This window comes from Doryrhamphus excisus, chromosome 15, assembly GCF_030265055.1.
Source record: "Doryrhamphus excisus isolate RoL2022-K1 chromosome 15, RoL_Dexc_1.0, whole genome shotgun sequence".
In the NCBI taxonomy this organism is placed as follows: Eukaryota; Metazoa; Chordata; class Actinopteri; order Syngnathiformes; family Syngnathidae; genus Doryrhamphus; species Doryrhamphus excisus.
The window spans coordinates 7294015-7314753 of record NC_080480.1 but is presented as its reverse complement, the minus strand read 5'-3'; the positions used below and the strand labels follow the sequence as shown (position 1 = coordinate 7314753).

General features: G+C 39.4%; 3 protein-coding genes and 1 long non-coding RNA gene across 4 annotated transcripts in view; 1 reads left to right on the top strand and 3 right to left on the bottom strand.

Moving 5' to 3' along the window:
* zgc:158403 (tetratricopeptide repeat protein 39A) overlaps positions 1-5978 on the bottom strand; it is a 10955-nt gene extending 4977 nt beyond the window's left edge. Inside the window, exons 1-10 of the mRNA XM_058049351.1 lie at positions 5623-5978; positions 4280-4387; positions 3111-3242; positions 2938-2996; positions 1657-1724; positions 1489-1553; positions 1076-1175; positions 921-986; positions 743-851; positions 568-635 (exon numbers count right to left, since the gene is read on the bottom strand). Of these exons, the coding sequence (XP_057905334.1) occupies positions 568-635; positions 743-851; positions 921-986; positions 1076-1175; positions 1489-1553; positions 1657-1724; positions 2938-2996; positions 3111-3242; positions 4280-4387; positions 5623-5657 (810 nt within the window). The 5' untranslated portion in view covers positions 5658-5978. The remainder of the gene's footprint in view (positions 1-567; positions 636-742; positions 852-920; positions 987-1075; positions 1176-1488; positions 1554-1656; positions 1725-2937; positions 2997-3110; positions 3243-4279; positions 4388-5622) is intronic.
* LOC131103247 (uncharacterized) lies at positions 5779-20286 on the top strand. Its single transcript, XR_009119582.1, has 3 exons — positions 5779-6014; positions 8652-8900; positions 18950-20286. It is a non-coding gene; the product is annotated as an uncharacterized LOC131103247 (long non-coding RNA).
* Positions 6754-13190, bottom strand: tspan34b (tetraspanin 34b). Its single transcript, XM_058049352.1, has 8 exons — positions 13011-13190; positions 9998-10076; positions 8661-8876; positions 7866-7940; positions 7671-7778; positions 7454-7594; positions 7275-7367; positions 6754-7111 (listed from the first exon to the last, which is right to left on the bottom strand). Exons 2-8 carry the CDS (start codon positions 10052-10054, stop codon positions 7052-7054), a joined length of 750 nt encoding a protein of 249 aa, XP_057905335.1. The 5' UTR covers positions 10055-10076; positions 13011-13190; the 3' UTR covers positions 6754-7051.
* On the bottom strand, positions 14764-20739 carry znf653 (zinc finger protein 653). The gene is made up of 10 exons (XM_058049350.1): positions 20423-20739; positions 20211-20251; positions 19410-19709; positions 18846-19345; positions 18588-18765; positions 18412-18496; positions 18181-18292; positions 17991-18105; positions 16495-16594; positions 14764-16006 (listed from the first exon to the last, which is right to left on the bottom strand). Exons 1-10 carry the CDS (start codon positions 20716-20718, stop codon positions 15829-15831), a joined length of 1905 nt encoding a protein of 634 aa, XP_057905333.1. The 5' UTR covers positions 20719-20739; the 3' UTR covers positions 14764-15828.

Below are 20739 nucleotides of genomic sequence, written 5' to 3'. Positions count from 1 at the left end.
ACAGTGGTACATGTATGTTGTACATTTTACCTGTATTATTATATTTTCGGATCAAATAAATACATTCATTCATTATCTACCGCTTATCCTCACAAGGGTTGCGGGTGTGCTGGAGCCTATCCCAGCTCTCTTCAGGCGCGAGGCGGGGTACACCCTGGACTGGTGGCCAGCCAATCACAGGGCACATATAGACAAACAACCATTCACACTCACATTCATACCTATGGACAATTTGGAGTGGCCAATTAACCTAGCATGTTTTAGAATGTGGGAAGAAACCAGAGTATCCGGAGAAAACCCACGCATGCATGGGGAGAACATGTAAACTCCACACAGAGATTGCCGAGCAAAATTGGAATAGGGTGGAATAGAACCCAGGTCTCCTAGCTGTGTGGCCCGTGCACTAACCACTTCTCCACAGTGCAGCCCAAATAAATAAATTTTTGACTAAAATTCCGCGAATTTGTGTGTGCCTGTGGTTGCTATGCAAGCATCCACTTTGAGTTTTGCTGTAAGTTTGCTGTCTATAATGTTTTTGTTGTTTTTGGTATTGTGGCATCCACTGACCTGCGGATAGCGAATCCTGAATATTTTCAGCAACTTTTCAGCTTCTACCGCATGTATTTCTCCTGTTCCTGAAAGAAAGAGACAAAATAGAGATGGCATGACACCTCTTACAGATATCTCTGCATGAGTGAATGATCATTTAGATGCATACAAGCGTATGGGAAGGGGGCCATACCTAATATGAATGTGAGAAAGGTGTAATAGCAAAGTAGTAGCAGAGCACACAGCATGGAGCGTAGATTCAGTGCCCTGGCACCATTATCCAGCAGGGACAAACCGTAATCCTTTAAAAAGGTGGATCAGATCATATTTTGTAGAATATTCAAATAAAAGTCAGCTTTGACGTGTCACACCTTGTCTCCAGAGAAGCCTGCAAACTCCAAAACCTTTAATATTCGAGGAGGGAATAATGAAAGTGTCTGCAAACACAGAAGTGCACAGTAAAAAAAAATACATTCCAACCATAATATATTTATATAATGATTCAGAAATAAAAACAACATCTCACCAGATTAAATGCCCCGATTCCAAAAGAGATCCCACCCTCTAAGTGAACGTGGCTGGGCCCTTTGAGACAGGATTGAGATTTGACGTAGGAGTGCAAGTCTCTGAAGGATAAAACCAAAAACATTAAATTCTACTCCAACCAAATTCAGGCACCTTTATGATATTTTTTTTAATGAAACGTTTTACATGATTGAACATATTGACAAAAGTCTTGGGACACAGTTGGGTAACCACTACATTAATTCCTATCATATCAAGGCTATACTTTTACTTTTGTGGGACTCCATAACTACGGACAAAAGCAAGGTGCATAAAAGCATGGATGTATTCAAACACCAGTGACCTGACTCCATATTTGACATTTACTATACATCACAGTACTCTCTATATACCACAGTATGTAAGGCGACTTACTTGTAAATCAGGTAACTGTTTCGTACTTTGATCCCACCTTTGATAAAACTCACCATATTCTCATCCTGCAAAGCAACATTAAATGCCGTCATCTGACCAACTAGTGTTGCACCGGTTAGGATAAATGCAGAGATATTTGGCAACGTGGTGTATCGAGGCGTACTTCACCTGTAGGAAGGTGAGGGCAGCTCTTTGGAGTTGGCATTCTGCAAAGCACACTTCAGCGTGGAGCTGCTCTGTGGAATAATATTAACGAATAGTGACCATACAAAGACAAAGAGTTCTAATACTTCTGATAATTTCCCAGCATTCTCTTAAGCCAGGTGACTCTGGTGGCCTTTCATACTATGGTAATTAACTGAATGAACCAACTTTTATTGACATGCTCCAATTATGGTCATCTGTATAGTAGTTTATAGTAATAATATTTTTGCTTTTGTGTTACATTGATACACATCGTTACTGTGACTCTTTCCAAAATAAAGAAAAACATATGACAGTTGTGGTTCGAATATCACCTCCTCACCTCTTTATGTATGACATAAAAATGGCCAAATGAATATAAATATAAATATGAAGGCATTCAGAAGATGTAATATATTGTGTAATATCTGCAGAAGCTAGAGAGAATTGACATTAATTAGCTGAGGGTTAGCAGTAGTGGAGCAAAGATGCTGGTGCGTAGAGTGTTGTGATGGCGTGAGTCGAGGCCAACAGCAGATCCTGTGTTTTCTATAATGGTGTATTAGGGCCACATTGATTTTGAGGATAACGACAAGTAAAATATGTCAATTTATGAGAATAACGTGATCAAACTCTAAAATTCCTTATTTACAAACCACATATTTGTTAGAGCATAGGAAACCTGTTTATAACTTTTAAAATATGTATTTTTTAACATTAGAGCCCTCTAAAATGAAATAACACCCTACAACAGCGATAATACAATTAAAATTTGACATACAAGATATGAATAAGGCATAATATAGATACTCTCACATAGTAAACTGTGAAAATATTACTTTTTCAATGATAATACTACGTTACATATGCATACCCTGGCCTTTGTCTTTGAATGCGTGAGAAAAGCATGTCTTTTGATCTGTGTTTTAGTTCATTTAGCAATTTTTTACACTTGAATGTGTGTAACTCAGGCCAGAAACATGTACAATTTGCTTAAATATGTCTATTTTTAACTCATAATAGGGCTTAGTCAATGAATGTGAGTGTGAATGGTTGTTTGTCTACATGTGCCCTGTGATTGGCTGGCGACCAGTCCAGGATGTACCCCGCCTCTCGCCCCAACGACAGCTGGGATAAGCTCATTATGATATTAGTTTGAGGGGTGTCTATATTGGTAATGATTGATATCAGTATGGGTAATGAAACGAATATCGGTAACAACGCCAATATTCAGCATAGTAGGAGTAAAGTATGGCAAATTTTTACCTTCAGTGAGTGGCTCTCCTGCTGACTTGTTTACTAAACTCTGGGATTTCCGCCGAAACCTGAAACATCAAATGGAGGTATGTATGCTTAATCTGAAAAACACATTTCCCCTATTAACATCCATCCAGCTAAAAAATGCCCAAATATTATTTTGAATGGAGGAGACAGCCCACCTCTGGCAGAGCTCCTGTGCAGTCTTCATTGTAGCTCCTGCACTGCTGATGTCTTCATGCTGGAAAGTCATCATGGCCTGCATTTCCAGCACGGTGGCATAGATAAGCGCATGGTACATACTCTCATCCACTCTACACAGAGAACATGGATAGAATCATATATTGTAAATATACAGGGCAGTATATTCAGGCTTGTGAGGAGCCTAGGTTCTGTTCAAGAGGGAGTTTAACCTTGCCGCTGTCGCCAAGCTCTTTCTCATGTGGGGTTTCCGCCACTAATACTAATGGATCGCCACAGATACATTTGGGGCTACCTGTTAAGAATCCTCCATGTTTATGCAGAGACTCATATACTTGGAAAGCGTCACTTCCAATTCCCATTTTGCTAAAATTACTATAAATTCTAGATTGGTGCAAAGGGAAACATAATTCTCTCCTGTCTCTTTAACTAGAATGGCACTCAGTAGAGTGCAGACCTCCGGCTATGTTTAACTGGTAACACGAGTATTAGAAAAATGCGGAGTGATGTTGTAGTTGTCCACATAGTGAGATGTACAACGACAAGAGTGAGGCAGTAGAAGGCGAAGTATCGTGTTTCATTCTTGGTAGTAGACTCAAGGGACAAAAAAAGAAAAATTCCACTCAAAAAAGTGAAAAAAAAATTGTGAGCATCTTATTCAGGGTTCTCTGTTCGTTAGTTAGCATGTCACTCGGTCATTAAAAATTATATTAGCATTTTGGCACAAAGCAGAAACAGTTTAGTGTGACTAGAATTGGAAAAAAAAAGTTAACATGAGGATGCGTAAGGTAGCCTATTTTTTTTTTGTGTAAACACGAGTAAAGATCTTTTACACCATGAGGGTTTACTCATATATCTGTTGGTACTTTTACTTTAAGGATTTTTGACAGTCACCGCTGTGAACATCTCAGAGCTTTGTGTTTATTTAGCAGGGCTGCCTTTCACTGGTTGTTGAAACAGTCACACCTCGGGCGTCAGCAAACACCTAATATCCTGGATACGGAAGAAGTTACCTGAGCTACAGGTGAATTACTTCACAGTCTACGCCAGTTCTCAGCATCACCTGAGGGCTAGACAATATGGACCTCCTACTAGAACATACGAATGAGCACAGTTGCATTCCAAGTTAAATACAAATCTTAGGCTTTACTTTGACCGAAGCAACTCCAGACTCTCATTGAAGCGGTTGTTCAGGAAAAGATCCAGGGCCTCCATGCACTCATCCAGGCTCTCTTTTAGGGTCATCTGGATGGAGTTGCTAAAATATGGAAATGCGGGTAAACAAAAAAAAACAGAAAAAAAACATTTTAATGCATACTTTGAATTTAGAGAAAATACACTCAATGTAAACATTAGGAGCCATTTGTTGGCAGCGCAATCTGGTGAGATCCAGTGCAATACATTCATTCATTTTCTACTGCTTATCCTCACAAGGGTCGCAGGCATGCTGGAGCCTATCCCAGCTGTCTTCAGGCGAGAGGCGGGGTACACCCTGGACTAGTCCGCCAGCCAATCACAGGGCACATATAGACAAACAACCATTCCCAGTACCCGGAGAAAACACACCCATGCACGGGGAGAACATGCAAACTCCACACAGAGATGGCCGAGGGTAGAATCAAACTCGGGTCTCCTAGCTGTGTGGCCTGCGTGCTAACCACTTGTCCGCCGTGCAGCCCACTGCAATACAAGGACTCCAGTGGATTCATATTTAGTCCCTTTAATCTAGCTAAAGATTGTAACTAAGCAACTCACAATATGATTCAGTTCATTAGCTCATTCATTGTGCCAGTTATTTACTGTAATGTATAGTATACGGGCATTAACTCTCATTTATCTCGTCTATGCTAGATAAACCAGATAAGCAAGTATAAACATAAATGGTAAACACAAAAGTACGTAAAACTGACTCTATGGGGTAAAATTTCGTATCTTGCCTCTGAAGAATGCCCTAATGTTGTCAATTGAGTTAATCGTATTCAATTAGCATTCTAAGGCCACTGACATAAATATTGTAAAATATTGGCACGACAAATAATGTACTAGTAAACGGAAATTAGCCAGGCTAGCAGGGGTGCCAGATTTATAAGCACGTGAGTGGAAAGAAATATATCTGACTTTTGAAAGGACATAATGATAATTTACATTGTTATAGAATAACCGATTTACATAAGTAATGAAAGATCTGCGTAGGTATTGCTCTCCTGGTAGCCTGGAAAAACATCAATTTTGTTCCATAAACTTGCAGCAATTTTTTCATGCAGTTGTTTTTACAGCTTTAATAAAGTATGTTGATACATAGTAAAAACTAATGCAGCGCAGCCATAAGTCACGTGACGTCTGAAGACAGCATTAAGCTAACACACAAACATTGACACTTTCAAAGTGCCACATTTTAAACATGACATCGCAGCAAACCCAACAAAGTTACTTTTCTTAAAAATAAGAAAAGCTATTTTAACACTCACGAAAGAAAGGATTCGGTGTACTCACTTTTGGGCAGCATTTGCGTCTTTCCCATTGGACATGTTCTCGTTCAGCTGCAACACCTGTCAAGTTCTCACAGCCCAACCAAAGACGCATTGACGGCGTTCGCGCCTTAAAAATAAGCTTCCATGTAAGTCCAATGACAACCCAAGTGATGTCATTTATTTCCCCACAGTTGCTTTCCTGTTTTATGTAATGAGCTCTGGTATGTATGTATTCATATATTGCGTGTGAAAGTAACCAAGAGCCGCGCACTTTACTCCTCCCCCTCTTCTTCCGCACACTTTTAAGGAAGGCGAAGAAGTGGGAGGAGAGCATCATAGATAGACGTTGTGTGACGTCGCCATCTTGACTAGTTGTGGAAGACGTGCTACTTTGAGGTCCGGTCCAACCGGCAGGTCAGTGAAATAGCGCCCCGGGCAAAAATTATAAAACAAGAAGTCATTATGTACATTATATTTTATTGGTAGAAGGAGCAGTGGTAAGCACATGGTACGTGTGTAAATGGACACATTGATGAACACTGCCAAAAAATATATTTACCGCTCGTGCATCGATACTAACTTGTTTTGTTTACTTCCGCATTTCCATACATTAGCTAGACATACGGTGTCCCAAAATGGTCAAAAATATTCAGTTACCCCTAAATAGTAACCGAGAGATAAATATTGTAAGTTTTGTGCAGTTTTTTTAAGAGCTTTTATGGCATGTTTATTGAAACTCACATAGAATTGTAATAAATAAATACTGACTATTTCCATATATTACCTACATTTTATGGGTGTATTTGCATTCAAGAAGACGTTATCATTCCAAAAGAGGGCGCTTTAAATAAATTTTCCAATAAATCAATACTTATCGTTTTTTTCAACTAAAAAATACTTTCCCCTGTTTCAGTAGTATTTTAGTTGATTTGCATTGTATCTGCTATTTTATTTTGCAATAGTCAAAAACGGTCACTAGACGGCGCCCATGCTGCTTTGTACACTATGTATGACACGTTGTGCATCCGAGTCAGCATTTGAATACACACAAAATATGAAAGTTAGTCACAGATAGGAATTTAAATACGTTCTACTGCTGTAAACATCACATCTCAATGAAAAAAGTGTAGAAATACATGTTTATTTTATTTCAAAATGAATCATATTGCATATAACAAATGTACAGATCACTTCTTATTGCGTCATGGCAACAAATTAGGCATTTCCTTGTTCCATTTCGTTATGTAATTCCTGAATATTATGTCATACAGGCAATATTCTTTCTGACATGTTAAATATTCTCTAGCAGGAGCTGTAATGTTATGCATAAAGTTATCATTGCTATGTTTAAACTGAACAAAAATATATATTTCAGTCATTCTGATTACTGAAATGACACATTTCTACTAAATAAAACCGGTTACAGGCAGAATGAGAAGTGACTGTGGCAGCTAGCGTGACTTGGAATCTATCTTGCAGTAAAGGATCATGGAAACAGTCATGGCGCATATCTGTGGGGAATACACAAAGAAAAAGTAATAGAATTATAAATGAGTATTGAGTTAAGTCAGGCCTTCTACTTGTATTCCGTACGCATACAGTGTTTATCATTGTTAAGTTATATGGTGGAGCCGCACTATTCTAGTCTATATCATTTTTGAAGTGAGTTCATACCTCAAGAGCTGCGATTCCCAGCGCCACGCCAACAATCACCTCTGTGTTGTCATCAATCAACTGCTCTATCTTTGCAAAGCAACCTGGAACCGTCTGAGAAGAATACAGAACAGTTAGATAAGTAAGTTAGATGAAGTAGGCCACCAACACATTGGAGGTGTGATCTTTTCAATACGTACCGAGAAATTGTCGATCACTGTTTGATTACAGGGCTTATTATCAGCAGAAGCGCAGCACGGAGGCGGGTATTGATTGTTGTTGGCCATATAATATGGAGAGTCAACAAAGTTTGACGAGTTGTAGATTCCACAACATTTTAACTAAGTAGAAAAAAAAGAGAATACACGTCACATAGGTGTCAGTCTTAATTGATAACCGTGAGTTTTGTTTACGCACTGTGTTCATTGTTGTATCCCACAGTCCTGTAATGTCAGCGTTCTTCCCATAGTCCTTCTTTATGCTCTTCACGGCTGCCGTACCAAGCTTGGCAAATAACTCTTCGGCCTACCATGGAAACATTCATTCTGTCACTTGGACAGCCAAGGTACTTAAAAGCAGTATTAATCAAATGGTCTGGATGTCTTAACTTACCAAAGGTCTGAAGACCAAGATCACCACAGCTCCTGCAACCTCTGCTATGAAGACCAGCAGGATTATGATAAAAAACTGGGGAAATAAATCAAAATAGTTTTACTTTACTCAACCAAAAGTCAACCCTGAGGACATATAATTCATATTTGACAAACTAAATATGCACCATCAGCCATTAATGACTAGTGGTGATAGTCAGGGGCGTCACTAGGTTCTGAGGACAGGGGGACTTAGCCCCCTGGAGATGCACAGGATATGAATGAATGTAGTAGGCATTAAAAAAAATAAAAAAAACAAATAACGAACAAGAACCGGGTATAACTTTCCCACTTTTGGACAGATTTAGTAGAGATATTCAATTGTTTTCGGCCACAATTAAATTTACAGTACAAGTACACACAATCTACACTGCAAAACCACTGCTCAAGCTCTGCAACTATTCTGTCCAGTGGACAGTGATCAATTATATAATAATCATTATTATATTAATTAGCCTATTATTATTATTATCATCATTCTTCTTCTTCTGATTATTACTATAGGTTTATCGGCTTGCTTATTAGCCTGCTTTTGCCCTATTATATGAAATTTGTCCGCTGATGTCCGTTGATTTTGTTTGTAAAAAAAAAAAAAAAAAATCAATAAAAAATATCTAATTATTTAGAATTATAAAGAACATTTTAGGGGGTCTGAAGCCCCCCTAAAATAGGCCTAATGACGCCACTGGTGAGAGTTAATTGTTTTAACACATGCAAACTGGAACATAACGCTTGTTTCATCCATCAGACCGCCTACCAGCAGCAGCATGCACTTGCTCTCTCTGGCAGCGCCGCAGCAGCCCAGGAAGCCGATGATGACCAGCAGTGCGCCGACGGCGATCAGCAGGTAGCCCACATTGAGCACCTGATTGAGCTCTGCGGGTGCGTTATCAATGCTCCCTAGGAAGCCCAGGATAGAGCCGCTATCCACCTTCACCCAGATGCCAACACCCAGGATGGCTGCACCTGCTACCTGGGATATAAGGATGCATATTCGGTCAGTGTCGAAAACTGTATCATGATATCTTATTAGCTAACTGTAATTGAAGGAAATGTTCAAGTATGGTGGTCCCACATCACAGTGCTTCACATTATCATGTTTTTAACAAATCATATTTATTTCATGGTTGACTGTGGCCTATTATTAATCCAATAATATGCTTAATGATGCATTTATTGCCTAAATTAATCATTTTCAAGCATAACAATAGCCAAATTAAGTAATATACACATATAGGGCATGCAGAAGACGCATTCAAAGATGTGATGTGTTGTATTCTTATTGTAATGTTCAGCGAGACACACAAGCACCAGACTTGATCGCCGTAACAACAGACATTTATTACAGGTTTGAATTATCTCACAACAGAAACAACAATCCCGAACAAACATCACTTCCTGTCCGTCCCTCACTGATACTATGTATATCTTTATTGATTAATACGTATGTAAAGGTGACTATAGGGGTGTTATTTTATGCCTAAAGGGCTCTAATTATTCATTCAGTTTCTACCGTTTATTCTCACGAGGGTCGTGGGCGTGCCGGAGCCTATCCCAACTGTCTTCGGGCGAGAGGCGGGGTCCACCCTGGACTGGTCACCAGCCAATCACAGGGCACATATAGACAAACAACCATTCAAACTCACATTCATACCTATGGACAATTTGGAGTCGCCAATTAACCTAGCATGTTTTTGGAATGTGAGAGGAAACCGGAGTACCCGGAGAAACTCCACACAGGAATGGCCGAGAGTGGAATCGAACTCGGGTCTCCTAGCTGCGTGGCCTGTGTGCTAACCACTTGGTCCACCGAACAACCGTAACGTATTTAGAAGGTGGTAAACAGGTTTTAAATGCTCTAACAAAAAAAATTGTCATTTATCAATAAGGAATCTTACTTCATGTCAATCCACTTATCATAGATGGGTGATACATGAGGGATTACTCTATTTTTAGAGAGTCCGCAAGTAACGATAATTCTGTGTTGCAAATGTCATTTCCCTCCAGATATATTTGTATATCATATATATAATGTCTTATATGGTGTGGTATGCATTAAATACCGAATAATAAGTATCAAAAGCATCAACTTACAAAGATGATCCCATTGAAAAGGAACATCATAAACTTGAGGAAACCAAAGCATCCCATTTCTTCAGCAGATGTTTCCAAACTACATTGAAAAAAAAAAGAAAAGTGCCGTTATCTCAGTGACGTTAAATCCTTACACTATTGACATTAAAGACTGTTAGCTTTGTCAAGTGGGAGGGGCAGGATACACCTGTTCTCCTTTTTTTCCCAACCTTTATGAATATAATAACCTTTCCTTCTCAAACATGCTTTTCAATTCATCCACATGACATTCAACAAACACGTCTCACCTTACAAGCAGCAAGGGTTTTAAAGCTTTGTTTGGTTTGCTTCACCAGGAAGTGTTCCTGGTGTATTTTCTGGGAAAGCTTTGAGGAAGGACCGAAACTTGGACACAAATGTCACACAAATGATTTGTGTTAGGTTTATGTTGTTATTTTGTGTCTGTTAATGTATCACTTATAAGAGACATGTCGTGGAAGAGGTGTGACGTTATTCAGCAAATACGAGGAAAAGTTACATTTTACACACAAAAGTTACTAACCAGTTATTTAGTTTTTATGAAAATATTTTGGTTTTTTTTTTACAAACAATGACAACCAATTAATTATTAAAGCATGTGTGTCCAACTTGAAGAGTGGGGGCCGCTTGCAGGCTGCAGCTAATTTTGTTATTGGCCCATTGTTCATAAAAAAATAAAAAAATAAAATAAAAATTGAAAAAAGCTAAATTAAGGAGAAATTGTTGAAATATTGATACTAATAATTAAGGATGCTCGATATCAGCATAAAAATGAGATATCTGTATCATATTTTTTCCCAATCATGACAACCAATATTTAAAAAATGCTGTATATAACACATGTTCATTCCACCACAGGAGATATGTCATGTTTCAGATATCAGTATTGTATCAGCTGATATCGGAAATTAAGAGTTGGACAATATTGTTTTTCAGCAAAAAAGTGCTCTTATAAAAAGCAGTTCTGCCAACTTTTGGTCGTTTTTTCTCCCATCTTAAAACTACTTCAAACTTGCTGACTTTTATTACAGAAGTGTGTCTCTTGATTTAAAAAAAATGTCTTTGGGACTCCAGCACACCACAGCGAGAGCCACAAATGGCCATTTGCGGCCCGATACAAGAATATTGTTCTCACCCTTTCTTTAAATCTGTTTCCAGATGACCTCTCCCAGATGTGAAGAGTGTGTATTTGTGTAGCCCTCTGTGCTCTTTGTTTAGTGTTACAAAATGAATTATTATCCCTGAAACTCTTTTGTGTGAAGTAGCTTGTTGCTTTCTCAAATATTGCCACAGCCCGTTATTACTCACTTCTCATGTGTATCACTGCCCTATGTCTTATTTAACTGGCCAACACATAACCAGAATTAATAGAGCAAAAGCAGGAAGGAGCTTGTCAGCTCACTGAGCCTGCTGGTCCACATCAGGTTAATCATATATTTGGGGGTCACAGGTTAGTGGTCTTGGTGCATACAGTCATAGTTGCCTTGACACCCCCCTCTGCCCTGGTAATGTAATGGTTTATTTGTTTCATGCTTAACAGCTTATATTAACGCATTCATTCTCGGCACCTTTTCAAAAGACAACCCCTTCAGTACCAGCCATTTTATACAATTTTGACCAATCTTTCAAGGTACACAGAATATTTTTTTTCTACATGGAACCACCAAAAGAAAGATTAGACTCCTGTCTTCATCAGGGAAAAAAAGTTTTTTTCTACCTTTTTCTGTTCTATAGTAATCGGCAGTTGTAGTAAGTTTCAGGAAAATATCAGTTCCCGACTAAAAAAGGGAGAAAGCATATTTTTGTAAAAAGATACGTACATCCATCCATCCCTTTTCTATGCCGTTTATCCTCACAAGTGTTGCAGGGGTATGTTGGAGCCTATCCCAGCTGACTTTGGGTGAGAGGCGGGGTACACCCTGGACTGGTCGCCAGCCGATCACAGGGCACATATAGACAAACAACCATTCACACTCACATTCATTGACTAAACCCTATTATGAGTTAAAAATAGACATATAGACATATATAAATATGGCTTTTTATGTTTATTTTAGATTTCCAGAATTTGTTTTAAAGATTCATAAAGATCATTTTCTGTATTATTTTTAGATTTATTCATAAAAGTATGTTTATTATTGTCTTTGACACCTTTTATTGTCACCATCTTTCTGTCAATCAAAACTGATCACTATTATTGTTTGTATTTTGTATACACTCTCGCCACTTTACCTCATCATTCATTCATTCTCTACCACTTATCCTCACGATGGTTGTGGGTGTGCTGGAGCCTATCCCAGCTGTCTTCAGGCGAGAGGCGGGGTACATCCTGGACTGGTCGCCAGCCAATCACAGGGCACATATAGACAAACAACCATTCACACTCACATTCATACCTATGGACAATTTGGAGTTGCCGATTAACCTAGCATGTTTTTGGAATGTGGGAGGAAACCGGAATACCCGGAGAAAACCCACGCATGCACGGGGAGAACATGCAAACTCCACCCAGTGTGGAATCGAACTCGGGTCCCCCAGCTGTGTGGCTGTAAAAATTACTGTAACATTAGTAAAGACCAGTAGATGTTGACTAACGTCCCCAATTAGCACAACACAGTGCTATTAAGTGTTATTCTACTCAGGCTAGTATTTTGCGATATGGACTAATGTAGTGTATGCATTGCATCAATAGATCATCTGTTATCACTGCATCATGTTCAGTACGGAGTCACTCTGGTTAGACATTATTAATAAAGCAGTCATGCAAAACAAAAAGAAAACATTAGAAAATGCAATTCTCCCAATCCAATGCAAATTAGAGCTGCACATCAACAAACACATGCAAATGTTTGAACATGACCCCATCCTGATGTTAGACCTCATAGTAAACCCTCACTGAGCAGCATCCATGTAAAATATATACATATTTCAACAATGGCATATGTTTACAGATAAAACAACTAAAATACACAGTAAGTCAAGCCATACACCGTACCTGTCAGGAAACTATCCAAAGGTGTGCCCTACAGAGTCTCTTCCTTGACTCCGGTGATGGAAAATGTTCCTGTGGGGGTGGAAAAAAGTCACAAACAAGAGTCAATTCTCATCCAGTGTGGCTCGTCTTACATCCGAAAGAGCTGTAGATGATTTTTCTCCTGTTATTTTAAGGAGGATAGCATGTTATATGTACTAACAAGGGAGAGGTGGTAGGGGGTGTGGCCAAAGCAGCTGAGTAACACACATCACCATGGAGCTGGGCTTAGGGCTTGCCAGCGCTGTGGGATCACCTGTTTGTACACACACTCACCGCCACTTGGAGAGTCAAAACATTCTAAAGACGCAAATGACAAAGGGGGAAATAAGTCACATTTGTAATTAATTGCCAGTTGACGGGGCGATGACATATGAATGCATAGATCCAGATGAGTGGGAGTGTCAACTGTGTCATGAGTGGTAATAGTCATCTCAGCTTTATGATATACAGTACTGTAGCTAAAAAAAATATACTATTATTACTTCACTTTTTGATTGGCTGGCAACCAGTCCAGGGTGTAACCCGCCTCTCCCCGGAAGACAGCTGGGATAGGCTCCAGCACCCCCGCGATCCTCCTGAGGATAAGCGGTAGAAAATGAATGAATACTTAACTTTTTTGCCCTTTTTTCCTATTTTTTATTTTTTTTTTACATATTTTGTCTTTGCTTTAATATTTTTACTTATTTTAACTTTAACATTATTACGACTTTATTCTTGTAAAACTTGGACTTTTTTCATTATTACACATTTTTCTTTCAATATTTTGACTTTATTCACGTAAATGTTATGCATTTCTGCTGTTTTTTTATCCATCGTTTTGTTTTTCAAGTGACTTTTTCCTCTCAATATTTTTCTATTTTTGCTGTTGGTGTTCCGTTTTAGGACAAGGTGGTGCAATTCCTTAATGAACATAGATACCAAAGTCATGGTTGGGCATGGGGTTTAAACTTTCTTGGGGTTGTTATTTTTTTGTTATGGGAATAAAGTCAAAATATTATTGGAATAAAGTCATAATTACGAGAAGACAATGTACAAAAACAATGTTAAAATAGTTGGCCAATTAATAAAACAGCAGAAACAAAGAATAACATCTAAATGGTGATAGAGAAAATCACAATCTCATGACAAAAAAATGTGAGAATAAATTCATGAGGAAAAATAATTTTAGTAACAAAGTTGAAATAGTAAAGAATAAATAAGTCGTAATTAGGGATGTCCGATAACCCATACGCTGATATTGTCCCATGCCTACATCAGCCTATACTGATACCAATGTGTAACATGACTGAATGAACATGTGTACATAATATCACTATTCATGATCGGGAAAAAATCTGATACCGATATCTCATTTTTATGCTGCTCCCAGACCAATAATTATCAGTAGTGATAATTATCAGACATCCCTTGTCGTAATGACAAACAAAACAATGATTGTAATTTTTTTTAAATTTGATTGGTGTAAAAAAGGTCTAATATTATGGGAATAAAGTCATAATATGGTAATACATAGAAAAAATAGGGGAAAAAGACCGAAGTTCATACTACCTACAGTATATCACTAAGCTGAGATGCATTTTAGTACATCGAATACTTTGGTTTGCCTGACCTTCACAATGCGATGAAAGAACATGAGTGACGCATTGAAATGGACTACACTGCAAATAAAAGAATGAATGATTAACATGATAGGAAAACTAATTAATTGTGTTAAAGCAGGTAATACATCCACAAAGTAAATAACGCATATCTCCAAACCCTAATCTAATCTTCTAAATAGTCATTTACAGTCACATGTATGTATATTTCCCTAAATATTCCCCAGTTTAAATGACAGAGAGTGAAAGGTTGAGTATCGGTCATGACTGTGCCATGACACTAATGTGTCCTGTGCACACCCACACTCGACACAAACACCTGCAAGTGCTTTATGTAAGAGGCATGCTGCACACTGCAAATGACATTTAGTTAAATAATAGTACGGTGTGAATAGAGGCCACATATTTTAATGATTCATCAGTTGAAAGGACTGACAAGGAAGAAAAAGTGCTTAGAAAATAACACACAAACAATATAACGTGACACAGTCGGACAGAGAATTTTCCTGAGAAATTGTCATATAATATTCACTTGACTGGAAGTGTAAGTAAATCGATAGTAAATGGAAGATTCGCGCACACACACACGCCTTTGTTCAGTGTCAGTAACAGTAATACGTCATCTTAAATTACAACCTCAATCTTGTCATTTTCACAGTTTAAATAACACAGATATGCTGCTAGCTTAATATTCACAAACTACACAACAATTCTTATTTTGGTTGTAATCAGCCTTCATAATAAAACTATGTGCAAAGATGGCGACCTGCAACATCTGGATTACATTTATCTGGATTATATTCTTGCAGACTTGAATATTTTGAATATTTACCAAAACAATGCCTTGGTGCTTAAAGCTACACCGCTCATGCTACTGTCTGCTCTGGCAATACACACATGCTTGTAACAATAATGCTATAATCATGGTTGAATGAAAAAAAAAAAACATTGAAGGACACAACATGAGATGTCCTCTGGTAAAACTGAAAGTGTATTTTTTTTCATTAACAATAATATGGAGTTTAGTACATTTTTTTTTTAAACATCCATGAATTACAACAGGCTGTGTCCTGCACAGCAGTTAATCAGACCTTTGTTGTTGTTTTGAAAAACACAACTAATATTCATCAAGAGTCTTCCTCTGGTACCTCAGTTCCTTTTCAGCCATAGCCCGAACCCCCTCAGGAGGACAGTTTTTCTGGGTGGCTCTTCAGCTTGTGGAATTTAACACTGTCCAGTTTCTCGAAGCGCTTGCTGCAGAACTCGCACGTGTAGTTGTAGTGGGCTTCTGGGGTGTGTTTCTTCATGTGCCAGTTTAGGGACGCACGCTGACGACATTGATAGCCGCAGATTTCACATCTATTTGATGATGGTGTTGAAAGAGGAATGGAAGGAAGCAATGTGTTAAGAACCAAAACAAGAAAATAACCTGGTAGTGGAAATCGCAGTCATTATAGATAACAATATAATGGTTTAACAATATAAACGATTCATGGTGTCATCTTACAAAGAACGCTAAATTCATCACACAGCAACTTAACACTTAAAAGGTATACCCGAGAAATACATGTACCAATATGTAAATAACATGTACTAATGAGTTTAAAATGAAAAAATGCATAATTCATTGCGTCTGCAATGACGTCAGCCTCCCTGTGGGCTCTGGGCTTGAGAAAGCGGCAGCAGTGCAGTACCATCCATCCATTTGTGCTCGAATTAAATGCTTTGCTCAGATGAAAATCTTTAAAAGTTGTTTTTCCCCCCCATTTTAAACTTGTATTGGTACATGTTTGTACATTTATTAGACACACATTTTGAGTTTGAAGTTTTTAGCCTTAAAAACTTACTGTAAAGGTGTTTCTCCTGTGTGAGTCCGCCTGTGAACTTCCAGGTGGTTCTTACGCTTAAATGACTTTCCACATGTCTCACATATGAAATCTCTGACTCCTGGAAACACATATTCATTAAGATGATATTTTTTCGAGAAAAGTACATTATATACCATAGATCAGGGGTGCTCATTAAGTCGATCGCGATCTACCGGTCGATCGCGGAGGTGGTACTGGTCGATCGCTGGTCGATCGCTGGTCGATCGCGGCGTGACATTAAAAAAATATCATCCTAGCATCAATGCCGTCACAACTGAATGTTGCCCTTAGGGCGACCAATCAAATCAAACGACGTCTCTAAGTGCAGCAGAACTTACGATGTCAGCCTATCATCCATCCCCGTTACTTGATTGACATACAGGACAACCAGTCAGATGACAACTGAATTTTGACCTTTAGGTCACCGCTCATGCGTAAACAACGATGCAAAGTGCTAAGCTAGTCGGCGAATTGCGTCAGATTTTAAGCCCTCGCTAAAGTTTATGGTCACTAAATTGAGTGAAGGAGGTGGACCAAGTAAAAAGGCAAAAACTGGACCAAGTAAAAAGGCAAAAACATATCACTTCCATACGGAATGGGAGGTGGACTTTTTTTTCACAATGTCTTTTTCGAAGTGCGTTTGCCTCATATGCCATTCTACCATCGTAGTACCAAAGAAGGGAAATGTGGAGTAATGTGGAGGTAATTAAAAAAAAATTAATTGTTAATTATGTGTGTTTTGCAATATTGGCTCATTTGGTTATGTAAGGTACATCAACATACATTGTACGTACAAATAATCCTCAATACCAGGGGTCGGCAACCTTTACTATGAAAAGAGCCATTTCACCCACTTGCCCACTAAAGAAAAATAGCCTGGAGCCGCAAAACGTTGTATGTTTAAAACAACATTGGAGGGAAAAAAAAAAAAGACGAGTTGAAGTACTCTTGCTAGTACTGGAGATAAACTTTTGTTTTTAAATGAGCTCTAATTTATTTTTTAGAATCGTCAAATAACTCATTAATAATAATTAATAACTCAAATAACTCAAAGTATTACTCATTTCCCTTCATGTTAACCTGTCAGAGAGAACTGGATAGCATCCTGTCTGCTCATTCAGTTACCAGTCAGAACTCAGTCAGGATGCATTCATGGTCTCACACAAAGTTGGATTTTTGTAAACTTATAACAAAGACGTGCATTTTCACCACACGGGTGCTAAAAAATATTCAAGCATTGCAAAGGGAGCCGCAACAAAGAGGCTGGAGAGCCACATGCGGCTCTGGAGCCGCAGGTTGCTGACCCCTGCTCAATACATTTGAAAATAAATAGATGTTTTGCATTTTTGTAGTGGGTAGATCATTTTGACTCGGTCATTTTAAAAGTAGCTCGCATGCTGAAAAAGTGTGAGCACCCCTGCCATAGATGGTATACTGATCAAAAGGTAAATTTGTGAGTTTCTTTGTGTGGTCACCTGAATGGATGATCATGTGGCGATGCAGGTGGTTAGACAGGTAGAATTTCTTTCCACAGCCTGGATGTGGGCAAACCTTGGTCCTGCCTTTCCTGTGAACTAGGTTGACATGATTCTGCAAAAAGTGGCGCGATGACCAAATAATAAGAAGCTGAAATATTAAATGTGAATGAAACAGGTGGAAGCTCACCTGGAAGCTGCTTATGGCTACATAGACTTGACTGCAACCCTCGTATGGACAATGGAACATCTTTAGCATCCCATCAGCCTCAATAACTGGGCCGCGCCTGTTTCTCTTTGACCTGGCATTTCAAGTGGCAATAAGAGCTTTAGGTTACATAACACACCTTCACTTGAAGTTATTATGTTGGTTCAGTTTATTAATGTAGTTGTTTTTTTGTTTTTTTTTAAACCAACTAACCGACTAAGACTCCGTTGCAGCTCACGGTCGCTACTTAGCTCCAGAGAGTCAACAGCTGGCTGCAGCAGCTGCTTGTCGCTCAGTCCTGTAAAGCACAGAAGCAGCTTAGATGCAAACTGGACCCAAATAGTAGCATTGAGTAATGAATTTGCGATTCAGCTCTGAATGTAACACACCTGTCATGGAGACGTCATCGCACACTGCTGGAGTTTTTGATGCAGACTCGCAAGCTTGGTTGTAGGTGACCCCGCTGAGGACGGTGCAAGTGACTTCCTCCACATTTCCAGCACCCATGTTGAGCTGAATGCCCTCTGATGAAAGAGCCTCGTAGCTGGGGCCGGTTATGATAATTAGCTGGGAAGCAAAATGATATATGGCAACTTCAATGCAATGTTTCATCGTGCCTATAATAGAATACACACGCTCATCCTAACCTGTGAGCCTTCTAAAGCAGTCTGCTGGTCACAACTCGTCACCACCGTCTCCAAAGTGTGAGGGTCAAAAAGTTCACCCCTGTGCTCCTCTGCTTCTACGGCAGGTGGGGCCAAAAGCTCTGGCCGGGAAGGTGACCGGGCCGAGTCACTCAAGTCTTCATCCGGCTTTCCCAATTTATCAACAAAGGACGTTGCCATAGTGACACACTCATAACCACATCCGATGTGCTCCTCTTCTCCAAGTTGCTCATTTGCGCCTTCATCTCGGCTTTGCCTCACATCGTCAGCTTCCTCTTCTGAGGCAAGGGAGTGAAACATTGCTTCAGGGGAGCCTTGGGGTCGCTCCAGTACCATCTCCATCTCCCACACTTGCGGTTCTGTCAGCGGGAGGTCATTGGAGGAGGTTTCCATACTGGCATGGTGTGATTGATCTTCAGTCTGTTCTATGTTATTTGTGGTTATGTGTTGAACCTCAGAAACAACCGGAGTTTCTTCTAAATCTACAAAAATAGGAAGTGTGTTATTGTTTGACACAATAACGGTTTATAGTTTGTCAATACGCACCTTTGTTTGTTTTTCTTCCCCGACCGACTAATCTCTTAGGCACCAGTGAGTCTTTTTTTGCAGCGCTGTCACAATCATCTCCATGCTCTCTCTCCTCCCCCTCCGAGTCACTTGTCTCTCTCAGCGGGGAGAAAAGTTGTTGCACAAATGAATGGTCGGAGTCACATTGCCAGATGGCAGCCGTGGAGAAGTTAGGCTGGGGCTCCAAAGCTATGAGCTGGGGCTCATGGGGGCAGGAACGCAAGTGTTCCTGGTACCAACACACCAGGGTATGGAGGCTTGACTCACGCTCTTTCTTTACTGGCAAAACAACACACAAAGAAGGTGTCAAATAACAGTGCTTTGTATATTTGGTCATTTAAAAAATGCAATATGTTGGATATTATTTAATGCTATTTAAAGTTGTTCCAAAAGTGGTTTCCTAGATCCTAGATTCCTAGAAGTGTTTGTTCAAAGGTTGTGTTTCCTGTGTGGAATCTCCGCACGCCCTCTGGAGGAGGCTGTGGTGCAAAAGCCTCTGTCAGTACTGAGTTTAATGTCCATCCATACTTAGGATGCACTTAATGATCAATTAATCCACTATTTTGTCCTTAAAACCGTAGGATTTCCCATATATTCATTTATTTATTAATTTGTGGCGGCAAGCACAGTTGGTCTCTCTTCTTTAGCTTGTTAGCGTATGGGCACAGAAGACAATTTTTGTCATTTATTATAGTGGAAAGATTTATATACACTGTATCATTTTCACTGTCCATACAATCCCATGCTATGCATCATCATTGTACTATAAATAATATTTACCTTTTCCCTGGTTTACAGACTCCTCACTTGCAGTGTTTTTCCTGTAACACACAATAGTGTCATTTGAAGAATGTATAGTCAGCTGGAAATAAAATGCAAATCTGTTTAAATAAAAAATGTGTTGCATGACTGAAAATCTTGTTGCACTAGTTAGGTCTTATTAAGGTGTTGAAGTAAATCAAGTCGTCCAAATAACCAGCCGCAACGCTCACCGTGAGTGTTTCTGTTGATATTTCTCTCCAAATGTGGAATGAAGCAGAATTAAATACTCTGCAAGTCCAGCATCACTCAGACTTGTGCGCCTCCGGAGCTCACTCCAAAGCTTGTGCGCCTCTCCCAGGTAAACCCTCCGAATATCGTACTTCTTTCGGGATTCAAGGCGTCGCTGGGCTCGGTCAGAGTCTGTAAGTCTGGGCCGTCCCCTGCAACGCCTTAAAGCACCTTTCCCGTGGTCCCCAGCCGTTTCAGCGTCCAAGGGGACCTGCAAATCTGTCAGGCTATGCGCCATCTTGGCAACAACAGCTGATGT